Source organism: Pangasianodon hypophthalmus, chromosome 1 (assembly GCF_027358585.1).
Source record: "Pangasianodon hypophthalmus isolate fPanHyp1 chromosome 1, fPanHyp1.pri, whole genome shotgun sequence".
NCBI lineage: Eukaryota > Metazoa > Chordata > Actinopteri > Siluriformes > Pangasiidae > Pangasianodon > Pangasianodon hypophthalmus.
Genome location: NC_069710.1, coordinates 32,076,548 through 32,090,653, shown reverse-complemented (window position 1 = coordinate 32,090,653; position 14,106 = coordinate 32,076,548). Strand labels below are relative to the sequence as shown.

At 33.2% G+C, this 14,106-nt stretch overlaps 1 protein-coding gene across 2 annotated transcripts in view; it reads right to left on the bottom strand.

Annotated features, from left to right (window-relative positions):
- Window positions 1-14,106, bottom strand: part of LOC113547552 (guanine nucleotide exchange factor VAV3) — a 98,667-nt gene that overhangs the window by 60,832 nt on the left and 23,729 nt on the right. For both annotated transcript variants that reach the window (XM_034307726.2, XM_034307725.2), the window contains exon 2: window positions 5,391-5,507. In XM_034307726.2, coding sequence (XP_034163617.1) covers window positions 5,391-5,507 — 117 coding nt within the window. The remainder of the gene's footprint in view (window positions 1-5,390; window positions 5,508-14,106) is intronic.

Genomic DNA, 14,106 nt, shown 5'->3' with positions numbered 1-14,106 from the left:
CGTATACACTGAAATATACACATTAGTAAGATACAGAATTAAACAACATACTCAGTAACACACACACACACTTAGAGATGACATCCATGCACAGTGTGTGTGTATTGTGTATGTGTAACTGGTATCAAGGTTGCAATAGTTATTATTTAGTTATCATTAGTTGTCACCTAATTATTTAATTTTAATTATTTTTCAGTTACAGATGATCAATGTTAACTTTAAGGGCAATTTTAACACACCCATGAGGCGCTGATAATATTATACACAGTGTTTCAGTACTCTTTCTGGATGAGTGGACAGTTCAGGAATAAATATCTCAAATAATGGCACGAATAGATAAATATATTTGGTACTTCTGATGACTCCTCCATGCAGAACATATCAAATCCATGCAGAACACAGACACAGAAAATTGTATAAAAAGCGAGTCACCTGGACAAATCGACTGATGATTGCGGTGCAGTTCAGACCAGCCACCTGACTTTCATAACAATATTGTGGTGTTCTTATTTATTGAATACCCAAAACAGCAATGCACATCAAAGCAGAAACAGTCCTGCTGTTATCTAAATTCAACCACAAATCAAGCTGAGCTTATCAAGCCATGTTAAGTGTTCAACACCTCTGACAATCACCCATTATATCTTGTATAACATCTCTCATAGCTTTGAGAGATGTCTTACCGGGTTAGCCAGACCACGCTAAGCAGGCAGGGGCAGAGCGGGTGGCTCATGAGCTATTTCTGCTCAAATGGTCCAATAGAAATAGATTTTGCTGAGCAAGACAAAAAAATAGAGAGCCCATGATTCATCTCTGCCATAAGTGGGTCTGTGGAAATTCTTTGACTCTGGAAAGGGTCCTGGGATCCTGGGTTGCTCGTCCTCTGTGCTTCAGTTTCTCACCAGAGCACACTTTTTTTGTGCAGGTATATTTAATAAAGCGACTGATGAATGGATGAAAACAGTTCATTCAGAATCGGCATTCAGAAGAAATCCATTCATCATCATTTCCTCACCAGTAAAGTAAGTGGGTGCAAAAGTGCACGCAAAGTGCATGTGATACTTTGAGTCACTTCCACTGATCACAAATCGGCACTTTTCTCCAAAATGCTGATGCAGAAGGCACATGACTGATCTGTGCGCACACACTGATACTTAACATTTGAGCCTCGTTTATTTTTATTTATTTATTTATAAGTTGTGTATGTAATTGTTTTTGTAGAACAAACTGAACCACATATTCCTGTTATACTGATTTTCTTTGTACTGAGGTGTGTGTATGTTATTATGCTTAACACCAATCAGCCATAAATAATGAAGCACATTCCTATTAACCCTGAGCCACGCCCACAAAACTCCATAAAAGGCAAAGTTCACAGAGAGCTGAGAAATGTAGGATACAAACGATTTTCTCAGCTAACTGGACTTTCATTTCTTGTGTAAATACTCCTACAAAGCATTTATGAATAACAAATGTGTTTAGTGAGCATAAGTCTCCCCCACCCCCGAGACAGGATGTTTCCACTACCCAAAAAGTGAACTGAGATCAGAAAACCTGAACACAGCCACTTCAATGCCTGGAAACAACCCAGGTCACATGGTTATGAGGTCAAAGGTCAACAAGGCTAGCTGCAGGGGTGAGATTGTGTGAGTAGTTCGATTAGAAGGGTCTTTTTTTTTTTTAGAGATCACAGCAGTCATACATTTGCCTGGGGTGAAAGGTCATCATAGAGTGGCTGTTTCAAAGAGCTGCATGTATATAATAATATGTTGATGTATATTGTCATATTCGAAAAACAGTGAAGGTCTCTGAGGGTCTCTGAGGGTCTCTGAACGTCCCAGAACGTCTCTCAATATCTCTGAAGATCTGTGAACATCTCAGAACGTCCCAGAATGTCCCAGAACGTCTCTACGTGTCTCTGAAGGTCTCTGAACATCTCTGAACATCTCTGAATGTCACAAAACATCTCTGAACATCTCTGAAGATCTGTAAACATCTCAGAACATCCCAGAATGTCTCTACGTGTCTCTGAAGGTCTCTGAACATCTTTGAATGTCACAAAATATCTCTGTGAACATCTCCAAATATCTCTCAATATCTCTGAAGATCTGTGAACAACTCATAACATCACAGAACATCCCAGAACGTCTCTATGTGTCTCTGAAGGTCTCTGAACATCTCTGAACATCTCTGAATGTCACAAAACATCTCTCAACATCTCTGAAGATCTGTAAACATCTCAGAAAGTCCCAGAATGTCTCTACGTGTTTCTGAAGGTCTCTGAACATCTTTGAAGATCTGTAAACATCTTAGAAAGTCCCAGAATGTCTCTATGTTTCTCTGAAGGTCTCTGAACATCTCTGAATGTCACAAAATATCTCTCAACATCTCTGAAGATCTGTAAACTTCTCAGAACGTCCGAGAATGTCTCTACGTGTCTCTGAAGGTCTCTGAACATCTTTGAATGTCACAAAATATCTCTCAACATCTCTGAAGATCTGTGAACATCTCATAACATCACAGAACATCCCAGAACATCTCTATGTGTCTCTGATCTTCTCTGAAAATCTTTGAACATCTCTGAACTTCTCTGAAGATCTCTGAACCAGACTTAAACCATGCCTGGAGTCTCTGTCGCTCCTGGAGCTGTGTCACCCTGCAGAGATTAATCCCTGTCTTAATCTAATACACGTGATCAGACTAATCACATTCACGTGTGTTCGATTACAGGAGGAACTTATCTCAGCACGTTCTCAGATTAAAGTCTCTGTTTCTCTGTAATGATCGGTCATTTTCTCTTTCTAGTTATACTGCAACCTGCTGTGAAGCCTTTCATCCCAAGTGTGTTAATAAGGCATGCATCGATATTAAAGGTGCAGTCTGTGATGTTTAGAAATGCTTTAAGAGCTGTTAATTATATATGGGGTTTGTTTAAATAATGGACAATTGTGATTGGCTAAACTGCCATGCAATGGAGCTGTCTATTAGCTTCATTACAGGCTTCTGTTTACATGTTTATGGCCCTGAAATCAGCCCCGCCCCCGCCAACACTTTTTCCTTAAAAGGTAACTGATGAAGCAAATTTAAGACAACACACTAATGTGAAATTTTAAAAAAATATATCACAATTAATCTAATTGCTGATATGCTTACAAATATTTTTGTATTAGATAAAAATAACTTCTATTCATGCTAATTGTATCTAATTAAATATGCATAGATTTGTATATTTAATAAACCAATAAGACAGAGAAATTTCCAGAGAAAAGCTTTTATAGAACAGTTTGTTGGAATATAATTTATTTTAACTGTTCAATCAAGAAAACTCCTCGTGTTGTTATATAATGTTATACTTTTTGGTATAAAATCTAACAATTATCAGCATTTTGATAAATCTCTCTGTAATAAGCTTCTAAAGAGTGATGGAACTGAACAGGTACAATTTCATAAACACAGGAATCTCGAAACTGAGATTTTTGGTTCTGAATATAGAAAAATAGCAGATTTTGAGGAAAAGGTGGTTTCATTTCACTCTAGTGAGTGTGATTTATAAGGTTTATAAAGGAAATTGATGTGTCTACCTTAATGACACATAAACTGACAGTTATAGCAGAAAACAAACTTTTTAGGGAAATGTGATTATGACGAGGGCGGAGCTTAAAGCTTTTTTCAAATACGGTGGACAAAACCAGTGAAATAAACATCTTTCTTTAGAGTTGTGATATTTTTTATTCCTGCAGTAAAAGAGTAAACGTGTTATAGATGCAATTTATCGAAAAGTCTGAAAAATTATGAACTAAATCGTTATTTTTATGACATATCTGGCTCAACTTTGATCACAGGTTACAAAATTATGGAGGTGTGAAATAAATGAAGTTTGTGAGAAAGATCACATATGAAACACCTTCCCTTCCCGGTGAAAAAGTTTTGGCACCCCAGTGCTATCTCACTTCCCCTAAACCTGCAGCTGGACCTTCTGGTGTAAAGCCAATCCAAACTCAGCACAAGCCACACTCAGATTTCTGACCTACAGAAAGGCGATAATGCAAAGCAGCACAAAGTCGTTTATTTTAAATTATGATAAGGAACGTGGGCGGAGCCAGGCGACTGATAAAGCTGATATCTGCATTTACTTTTATACCAATGACAAGTGAAGCGTCTAACAGGAATGAGAGACAGGGTCACCAAGACACTTTTTAAGATTTTAAGGAAGTCTCATCCCATGGACAGATTTTTTTTGGATCCTCTTTTCCTCATATGTCCAAAATTAGGACCAAAATTAGAAGACTGCTGAGCCAGACTTTATCCCTGAGCCTCTTTCTGAATGACTTCACTCGTAGCATTGTACATGGTAAATACTGCGATATATTTTATGAGCGATTATCGACACAGACGTCCACAGATGAGTGATTTTTGCTCAGTCAGGCAGAAATACTGCCCACTTTGCACTATATGTGTGTGTGTGTGTGTGTGTGTGTGTGTGGTGACAGGGCTGAACTTAGCCAACCTTGACTGTGTGAAATGAGGCCAGAGTGGTGCGGGAGTTTCCACTCGTTAAATGAAGCGAGTGTTTTTAATGGGCTTTTACAGCTCGTTATTTCAGAGAGAGATGACGCAGCACAGCATCTGCCATCTTAAACACACACCACTGTTGCTTTATTTAACTCTTTACTAGAAACTGATTAAAATTGGAATAAAATTAGTTTTGAAAGCCATATCTGCTCAAAACATCTTCGTTAAAAATCATGTTTCTATACCATAGATGATGTTCCGCTCATTAAGCAAGGAATAAAACACTCCGTGTTGTGCGGTTACAGGAAAATAATCAATGCCAGAGTGGTGTGATGAAGCAGAGTTAACATTACCACCCTGAAGCTGATTATTTTCCTGTAACAGCACGTCCCTAAATCTTTTATTCCTCTTAAAAATTGTTGTTACAGAATGACACCTCATACATTTCATTCATTTAAAGTTACGTTTAATGCAGTGGAACGTCTATGAAACGAGTTAGTTCCTGTTCTCACTTATGTTACAGCTGCTATAAACAGTCTTTCCAGCTCTTAAAGACAAAAAAAAACAAAAAAAAAAAGTGGTCATGTTATCAAGAACCACAAAGTCTGCCCTGTGAATGAGCTGTTACCATAGAAACGATAAGGTATGAACGAGAGCATTAATGTAAACCTGTGATTTGCAGCTGCACTACTGTCAGAGCTGCTGCTATAAACAATCAACACTGACAACAAAGCTATTTCTGCTATAATGAAATAAATCATAAAGAGACAGCGTGGGACAAAAGGACAGAACATTTTACAACACATCAGTGTTTAGTCTGTGATTTCAGTTCCCTTTTCACACACGCTCACACACGGAGAAAGTGAAACATGGCCTACCTTGCCGAAGTCACGCACGTCGAACAGGTCGAAAGCCTCGAACAGCTCGCTCTTCTTCATAGCAAACACCTCGCAGCACGCGCTCAGGAACGTTCTGATGTTCTTCAGGCACAGGAACTGCAGACAGACGACAAGAACGCTGTTTATTTCCATCTCAGCTTTCATATAATGATAGCGGTTCTAGTCTTTTAGCACAAGTTAAGAAACAATCACAACTAAATTGTGACACCTGAGCGAGAGACGGCACCGGTCCCATAACGGAGAAAACATAGCAGATATCAGATCTTATAACAAACAAAAAAACTGGAATTGGGAAAATAATTTGGAAAATAAATTTCTTTTTGGAACTGGAAATTTTTTACATTTAAAGAGATTTGACTGGTTTTTCTTTTGTTAGGATTGATTTTCCAATATTTCTACTTTATTTATACTTTTATTATATTTACAATGTAAGTGATTTCTGTGTGAACTGTGAAGTGCTTCAGTTTAAAAAAAGCAACCTTTTTTTTTTTTTTTTTTAGTAAACAGTATGAGATGTGTATCTGTACCGGCTGATACTGAAGGTTTCGTTATCTGTATCAGAAAAGAAAAAGTGGCATCGGGCCACCTCTAGGCTGAACCTGCCTTAATCGAGACTAATACTGAAACTGAAACGCATCCCATGTCGTTTTCGTTAAAACTACTTTAAAGTTGAAAAATGATTATTTAATTACAGCACTTAAAAAATACATAGCTGAAAACACAATTTACACAAAACGGCAGCTTTCACGCAAATAATCACACTGCAAATATAATAAAATCAATCCTAGCAAAAAATACATTTCTTTATATGTAAATATTTCCAGTTTAAAAAAAAAATCTTTTCCATTTGTTACAGGATCAGATGAAGAAAAAAAAAAGTTCTCTGATATCCAATCCACAGATCAGATCCTCAGTATCAGATCAGCGCGATCTCTAATTTGTTATCATGTACAAAATAATTATCATGTACAAATTATATTTGTATTATATATTTGTAATTATCATCTAATAACAGCAAACACGATTAAGTACAGTAATATGGTGATTTGGGACATTGTCTATCATTTCATTTTTAAAAAAACACACACACACACACACACACACACACACACTCGCCCACACACACCCATATAATCCAGACATGAGCTCATCCCTCACTGTATTTCCTGGAGCTTCGTCACTCGGCTGCAGAATATCAAAAATCAACAGAGAAAGTATGCATTGGAAACCAAAATGTGTGTGTGTGTGTGAAAGAGAGAGAGAGAGAGAGAGAGAGAGAGAAGACAGACGCTGAGGCAGCATGTTTAATGAGAGGAGAGCAGTAAGTGGTTAAGTTAATAGTGTGTGAGTGTGTATGTCGATCGCTGATCAATGATTCGGTGTTAGAGACACACTTAACCCAGCTGATGAATGGATATAATAATGTAGTATAATAGATATAATATTATTACTGAGGGTGGTTTCTACATAACATAACATAACATAACATAACATAACATAACATAACATAACATAAGGGGCGTGGTCAAAAGCTGTTAGCTATAAATGTTTGGTGTAAATAAGAGGATGGGATTAATTACATACATGCGTAAGTCTCCTATTAAATACTGTTCAGTATTATTATAAAGCACGCCAGAGACCACACCTAGTTCACTGAGAGACCACGCCCCATTATAAAGAGCTTCCTTCGTAAAGAAAATGCCTTCTTCGTAAAGACCACGCCTCCTTTATGAAGAAAACGCCTCCTGCGTTTCTAATTCATAAAAAATAACTTTCACTGAAAGACCATGTCCATTTCAGGAAAAACCTCATTTCCGTGAAAGGCCACACTTTCGTCCTGAAAAACGTTTTTTTTTTTCAGAAAAAAATACTTTTTCTTCTACTCCTTCAACGACCAAAAACACTACTTTCCCTAAAAGGCCACGCCTCCTCTGGAAGGCCACGCCTCCTTCATGGAAAAACTTTCACTAAAGAGCATATCTGCTCTGAAAGACCACGCCTTTTTCACTATTTTGATCATGAAGGAGAGATCCCGCCTCCTTCATTATCAAAATACTCCTTTCATTGGAAGGCCACACCTTCTCTAAAAGGTCACGCCCCTTTCAGGAAAAATTACTTTCACCAAAAAGCCACGCCTCCTCTGGAAGGCCATGCTCCTTGCAGAAAAAAAATTGTTTCACTAAAAAACAACATCTCCTTCAGTGAGAAACCACGCCTCCTGCACTGAGAGATCCCGCCTCAATTGTTACAGGCTCCGCCCCTTCACTGGAACTGACAAGGAAATAGTTTAGATAAATATATATACAAATAAATGTCTCATTCAGAGTTGATTCTGAGGGAAAGATTAAAATCAGGAAGTGTGTGTCTGCTGATAAAAATCTAAATGGCTTACTGTGTAATGCTCAGCCTCTTCCTCCACACACACATACACACACACACGCACACACACGCACACACACACACACACGTTCTCTTAGAGGACTTCTGAGATATGAAGCTCTGGGACAGTTTATTTTAATGAACTGACTTACAGAAGTACAAGAAAGAGGTAACACAAAAAAACTGAGAAAATAATTTAGGAAAAAAAATTACAACAGCAAATAAGAATTAAATTTACAGTACTATGCAAAAGTCTTAGGCACGTGTAAAGAAATGCTGTAGAGCAAAGATGCCTTCAAAAATAATGAAATTAAATGTTTCTACATTTAAAAAAATACTATAAAGAGAGTAAACAGTAAGAAATGAAACAAAGTCAATATTTGGTGTGATGATCCTTCGGTTTTTTTAAAATAATTAAAAAAAATCAGTATCTCAGGTGCAGTGTGTGCAGTTTTCTAAGGAAATGAGCTGGAAGTGTTACTGAGCATCTTGCAGAAGCAGCCACAGTTCTTCTGGAGACTTTGACTGTCGACTCGCTTCTTATTTCTGCAGCGAAACCCAGCAGCCTTCATTATGTTTTTATCTGAAAAGTGTCTCTTATGGAATCTGCTACTTTCTTTACTGACATACAAACATTTTTCTGTAACATTTAATTTTGTGCTGAAAAACTAATGTTTGGAATCTAAAATGTTTTTGTACTGAATCAATAATGTAGAAGTCAGAAAATAAACATCTATAACAAAGTTATAAATAGGGTATATAAAAAAAATAGGGTGCCTAAGACTTTTGCACAGTACTGTATATAATAAAGAGATAAATAATAAAATAAATAATAATAATTATTTAATATTCTTTCTCTGTCTCTAACTCTTTTTGTCTGCTATTTATTTATTTGCTTGCTTCTGTAATTCCTGCATCCTTTTATTTATTTATTCATTTATTCATTTATTTATTTGCTTCTGTAAATCCTGCATCCTTTTATTTATTTGTTTGTTTGTTTGTTTATTTGTTTGTTTGCTTGCTTGCTTGTTTGCTTCTGTAATTCCTGCATCCTTTTATTTATTTATTCATTTATTTATTTGCTTCTGTAAATCCTGCATCCTTTTATTTATTTGTTTGTTTGTTTGTTTATTTGTTTGTTTGCTTGCTTGCCTGTTTGCTTCTGTAATTCCTGCATCCTTTTATTTATTTATTTGTTTGTTTGTTTATTTGTTTGTTTGTTTGCTTGCTTCTGTAATTCCTGCATCCTTTTATTTATTTATTTATTTGTTTGTTTGTTTGTTTGTTTGTTTATTTGTTTGTTTGTTTGCTTGCTTCTGTAATTCCTGCATCCTTTTATTTATTTATTTATTTGTTTGTTTGTTTGCTTCTGTAATTCCTGCATCTTTTTATTTTAATTTGTTTTATTTTATTTTGTTTTATTTTGTTTATTGTCTGCTTTTCATGGTTGTGTTTTAATGTCAGAAGTCTTCCAGTTGGACAGTTGGACAATGTATGTCTTTATCTAAACTCTAAACAAAAACAAAAATGAAAAACAGAATAGTAAAAAAAGAAGAGACTGTTTTTTGTTTGTTTGGTTAGGGGTTTTCTGTTTCTCTGGCTTGCTCTTTTTTCCTGTATCGACGAATGTGAAGCAAACGTGGGACTCAAAGACACGCGCCACATGAACGAAAATAACTACATTATTACTTGTGTTTTTACAACATGTTACTCTACACTGTGCTAAAAATTCGAAAAACTTTTTAACTCTTTTGCCTTCAGCTTTGGGTAATATTTAGACATCATCATTATTATTATTATTATTATTATTATTATTATTATTATTATTATTATTATTATAGTTAATGAACCTTTTCCTCCTCTGTAACTTTATATTTTTAGATATTTATTATTTTATACATTATTATTATTATTATTATTATTATTATCAGTTAATGAACCTTTTCCTCCTCTGTAACTTTATATTTTTAGATATTTATTATTTTATACATTATTATTATTATTATTATTATTATTATTATTATTATTATTATTATTATAGTTAATGAACCTTTTCCTCCTCTGTAACTTTATATTTTTAGATATTTATTATTATTATTATTATTATTATTATTATTATTATTATTATTATTATAGTTAATGAACCTTTTCCTCCTCTGTAACTTTATATTTTTAGATATTTATTATTTTATACATTATTATTATTATTATTATTATTATTATTATTATTATTATTATTATTATCAGTTAATGAACCTTTTCCTCCTCTGTAACTTTATATTTTTAGATATTTATTATTATTATTATTATTATTATTATTATAGTTAATGAACCTTTTCCTCCTCTATAACTTTATATTTTTAGAAATTTATTATTTTATACATTATTATTATTATTATTATTATTATTATTATTATTATTATAGTTAATGAACCTTTTCCTCCTCTGTAACTTTATATTTTTAGATATTTATTATTATTATTATTATTATTATTATTATTATTATTATAGTTAATGAACCTTTGCCTCCTCTGTAACTTTATATTTTTAGATATTTATTATTTTATACATTATTATTATTATTATTATTATTATTATTATTATTATTATCAGTTAATGAACCTTTTCCTCCTCTATAACTTTATATTTTTAGATATTTATTATTTTATACATTATTATTATTATTATTATTATTATTATTATTATTATTATTATTATTATTATAGTTAATGAACCTTTTCCTCCTCTGTAACTTTATATTTTTAGATATTTATTATTTTATACATTATTATTATTATTATTATTATTATCAGTTAATGAACCTTTTCCTCCTCTGTAACTTTATATTTTTAGAAATTTATTATTATTATTATTATTATTATTATTATTATTATTATTATTATTATAGTTAATGAACCTTTTCCTCCTCTGTAACTTTATATTTTTAGAAATTTATTATTTTATACTACATTATTGTTATTATTATTATTATTATTATTATTATAGTTAATGAACCTTTTCCTCCTCTATAACTTTATATTTTTAGATATTTATTATTTTATACATTATTATTATTATTATTATTATTATCAGTTAATGAACCTTTTCCTCCTCTGTAACTTTATATTTTTAGAAATTTATTATTATTATTATTATTATTATTATTATTATTATTATAGTTAATGAACCTTTTCCTCCTCTGTAACTTTATATTTTTAGAAATTTATTATTATTATTATTATTATTATTATTATTATTATTATAGTTAATGAACCTTTTCCTCCTCTGTAACTTTATATTTTTAGAAATTTATTATTTTATACTACATTATTGTTATTATTATTATTATTATTATTATTATAGTTAATGAACCTTTTCCTCCTCCGTAACTTTATATTTTTAGATATTTATTATTATTATTATTATTATTATTATTATTATTATTATTATTATTATTATTATTATTATAGTTAATGAACCTTTTCCTCCTCTGTAACTTTATATTTTTAGAAATTTATTATTTTATACTACATTATTGTTATTATTATTATTATTATTATTATCAGTTAATGAACCTTTTCCTCCTCTGTAACTTTATATTTTTAGATATTTATTATTATTATTATTATTATTATTATTATTATTATTATTATTATAGTTAATGAACCTTTTCCTCCTCTGTAACTTTATATTTTTAGAAATTTATTATTTTATACATTATTATTATTATTATTATTATTATTATTATTATAGTTAATGAACCTTTTCCTCCTCTATAACTTTATATTTTTAGATATTTATTATTTTATACATTATTATTATTATTATTATTATTATCAGTTAATGAACCTTTTCCTCCTCTGTAACTTTATATATTTATTATTTTATACTACATTATTGTTATTATTATTATTATTATTAGTGGTAGTAGTAGTATTATAATTAAGTATTAGACCGCATCTGCCCCTTCGAGTCTCCTGCCAGCTTCCTGTGCAGTTCTGAGTTACACTCGCTTGTCTATCTTGGGTAACATGACAGGAAGTGGCTTCGTTTTTTCTCTGTCTGTGTGAAACTCAGCCTGTGCCCCAAAAGTTACAACACTTGCAGTCCATTCTCACAATTTAAGATATTTTAAGATAATGGAGCATTCATTTATTCGCTGGCGAATAAGGAACCGGGTGTATTTTACCCATAATGCACTGGGAGCGTACATCAGTTTCACCTCTGAGAGAAAGCTGACGGTGTAACGTGATAAAGAGTGAAGTGAAAGCTGAATGATCTGGAACATACGTACAGCTACAGGACTCATGTGCCTTCTGTCAGTTCCAGCACTAATCTCACACACTGCATTAGCTAGCAAGCTAGCAGCTAATCTGAAGTGAGGGTCATTCCCAGCAGTGCATTGTGGGTAGCGGCGTCGATTCCGCAGCAAATTGATTCAGTTATACGGGATTACATAAACTCAGCGCTTCCCCTCACATTCACTACTCTGTCTCATCTCAAGGAGAGTCAATACACACACACACACACACACACACACACACACACAGAGATGATTCCATTCACTTGTTTATTATTGTAGCTAAATACTCTATAAACCTAACTTCAACTAGTAGTAAAATTCCTACCAAAAATTTCAGAATGAAAACTAAACAAAGCAAAATCTAGAAATATCATCAGAACGGACTGCAAATATATGTGTGTGTGTGTGTGTATATATATATATATATATATATATATATATATATATATATATATATGTATATACACACACACACACACTATAATATAAATTTGAAAAATATAATAATTACTTTTTTAATCAGGTGTGAATTATTTACAGTTTTGTACTTTTTTAAAAAATTTGTATACTTTTTTATGTGTATACTTTTTGCTTTTGTGCTTTTTACAATGACCACAAATAAAAATAAATATCAGTGTAAAAATAAAATCAGGCTAAACACAAGCTGAAACTAAAGATGGAATTAAAATGAAAAATATATATCTAAAAATGTAAATAAAGAAGCATAACAAATATAACTCTGATCTTCAAACCTTAAATTCTGTAGAATAATATGGCAAAATTTTGTATATATACACACATAAATGTATGCACGCAAGCAAGCACTTCTGGGAATCAACTAAATGTCTCACAAAGGACTAGAAAATGTCTCTCTCTCACACACACACACACACACACACACACACACACAGCTCTTCGCAAGCCTTCACAGGGCCTTGGGCTCTAACATGTTCACAGATAAGACAAGCATAAATGCCCACAGTGTTTATGCACGTTTATTTGGTTTCCTCTCGTTATCGTCTGAGCAAATCATAAAGACGCCCCTCAGAGACGTCCGACAGTGGCTGAGTATCAAGAGGAAGCACACACACACACAGACGCACACACAGACGCACACACACACGCACACACACACGCACACACTCACAAAGCAAGAGGAAGAGGCAACGCACATGCGTTTCAAAATTGTAGGGGGGAAACCAAGAATGTCCTCACTGAAGAGTTTTACACATTTAACCATCATCACTTATACAGTAACTGGTTAATAAAACACACACACACACACACACTCACACAAATCATACACACACACACACATGTACACACACACTTTAGCCCATGTCCTAGTAACGGAGTCTTGAGTTATATCGTCATTTTCGCATTGATTTACGTCACAGCAGACACATAAAGAAAGAACGATACCGTTACCATAGCAACCACAATCAAGTCATCACTAACACTTACGTGCTAGTTTAGCCTAGACGATTTCTGGCATGCGGTAAACTCTCTAATCATTTGCTTTTCTGACTGCGAGAGATTAAAGATCGGTTAATTTCATCGCGGGTTGAGAAGCAGACACTAATCTCCTGTATCGAATTTTACACGTGCGGTGTTAGATATAACTCCATTACACACTCCTGAGAGAGGAAACACACACACACACACACACACACACACACACACACACACACACACACTAGACAGACAGGAGAAATAAAAACTCACACTATTCAGTTATAAGTTATGCTATTAAGTTTCAACAAAGAGAGAGAGAGAGTGATAGAGAGAGAAAGGATGAGAACGGGAAATAATGCAGACATGACCATATAGGGTATTCAGCACAATATCTCACGTTTCTAACAGAGAGACGTGTAGACGTTTTATGTTTGAAGACGTCTGGTATAAACACGAGAATTTGATTTCGTTCTCAATCTTAATGACGTTAAATGCTATTTCCTTTCAATCCACGCCACACTTGCATCAGGATGCTGTGGATGAAAGTTAAAAGAGAAG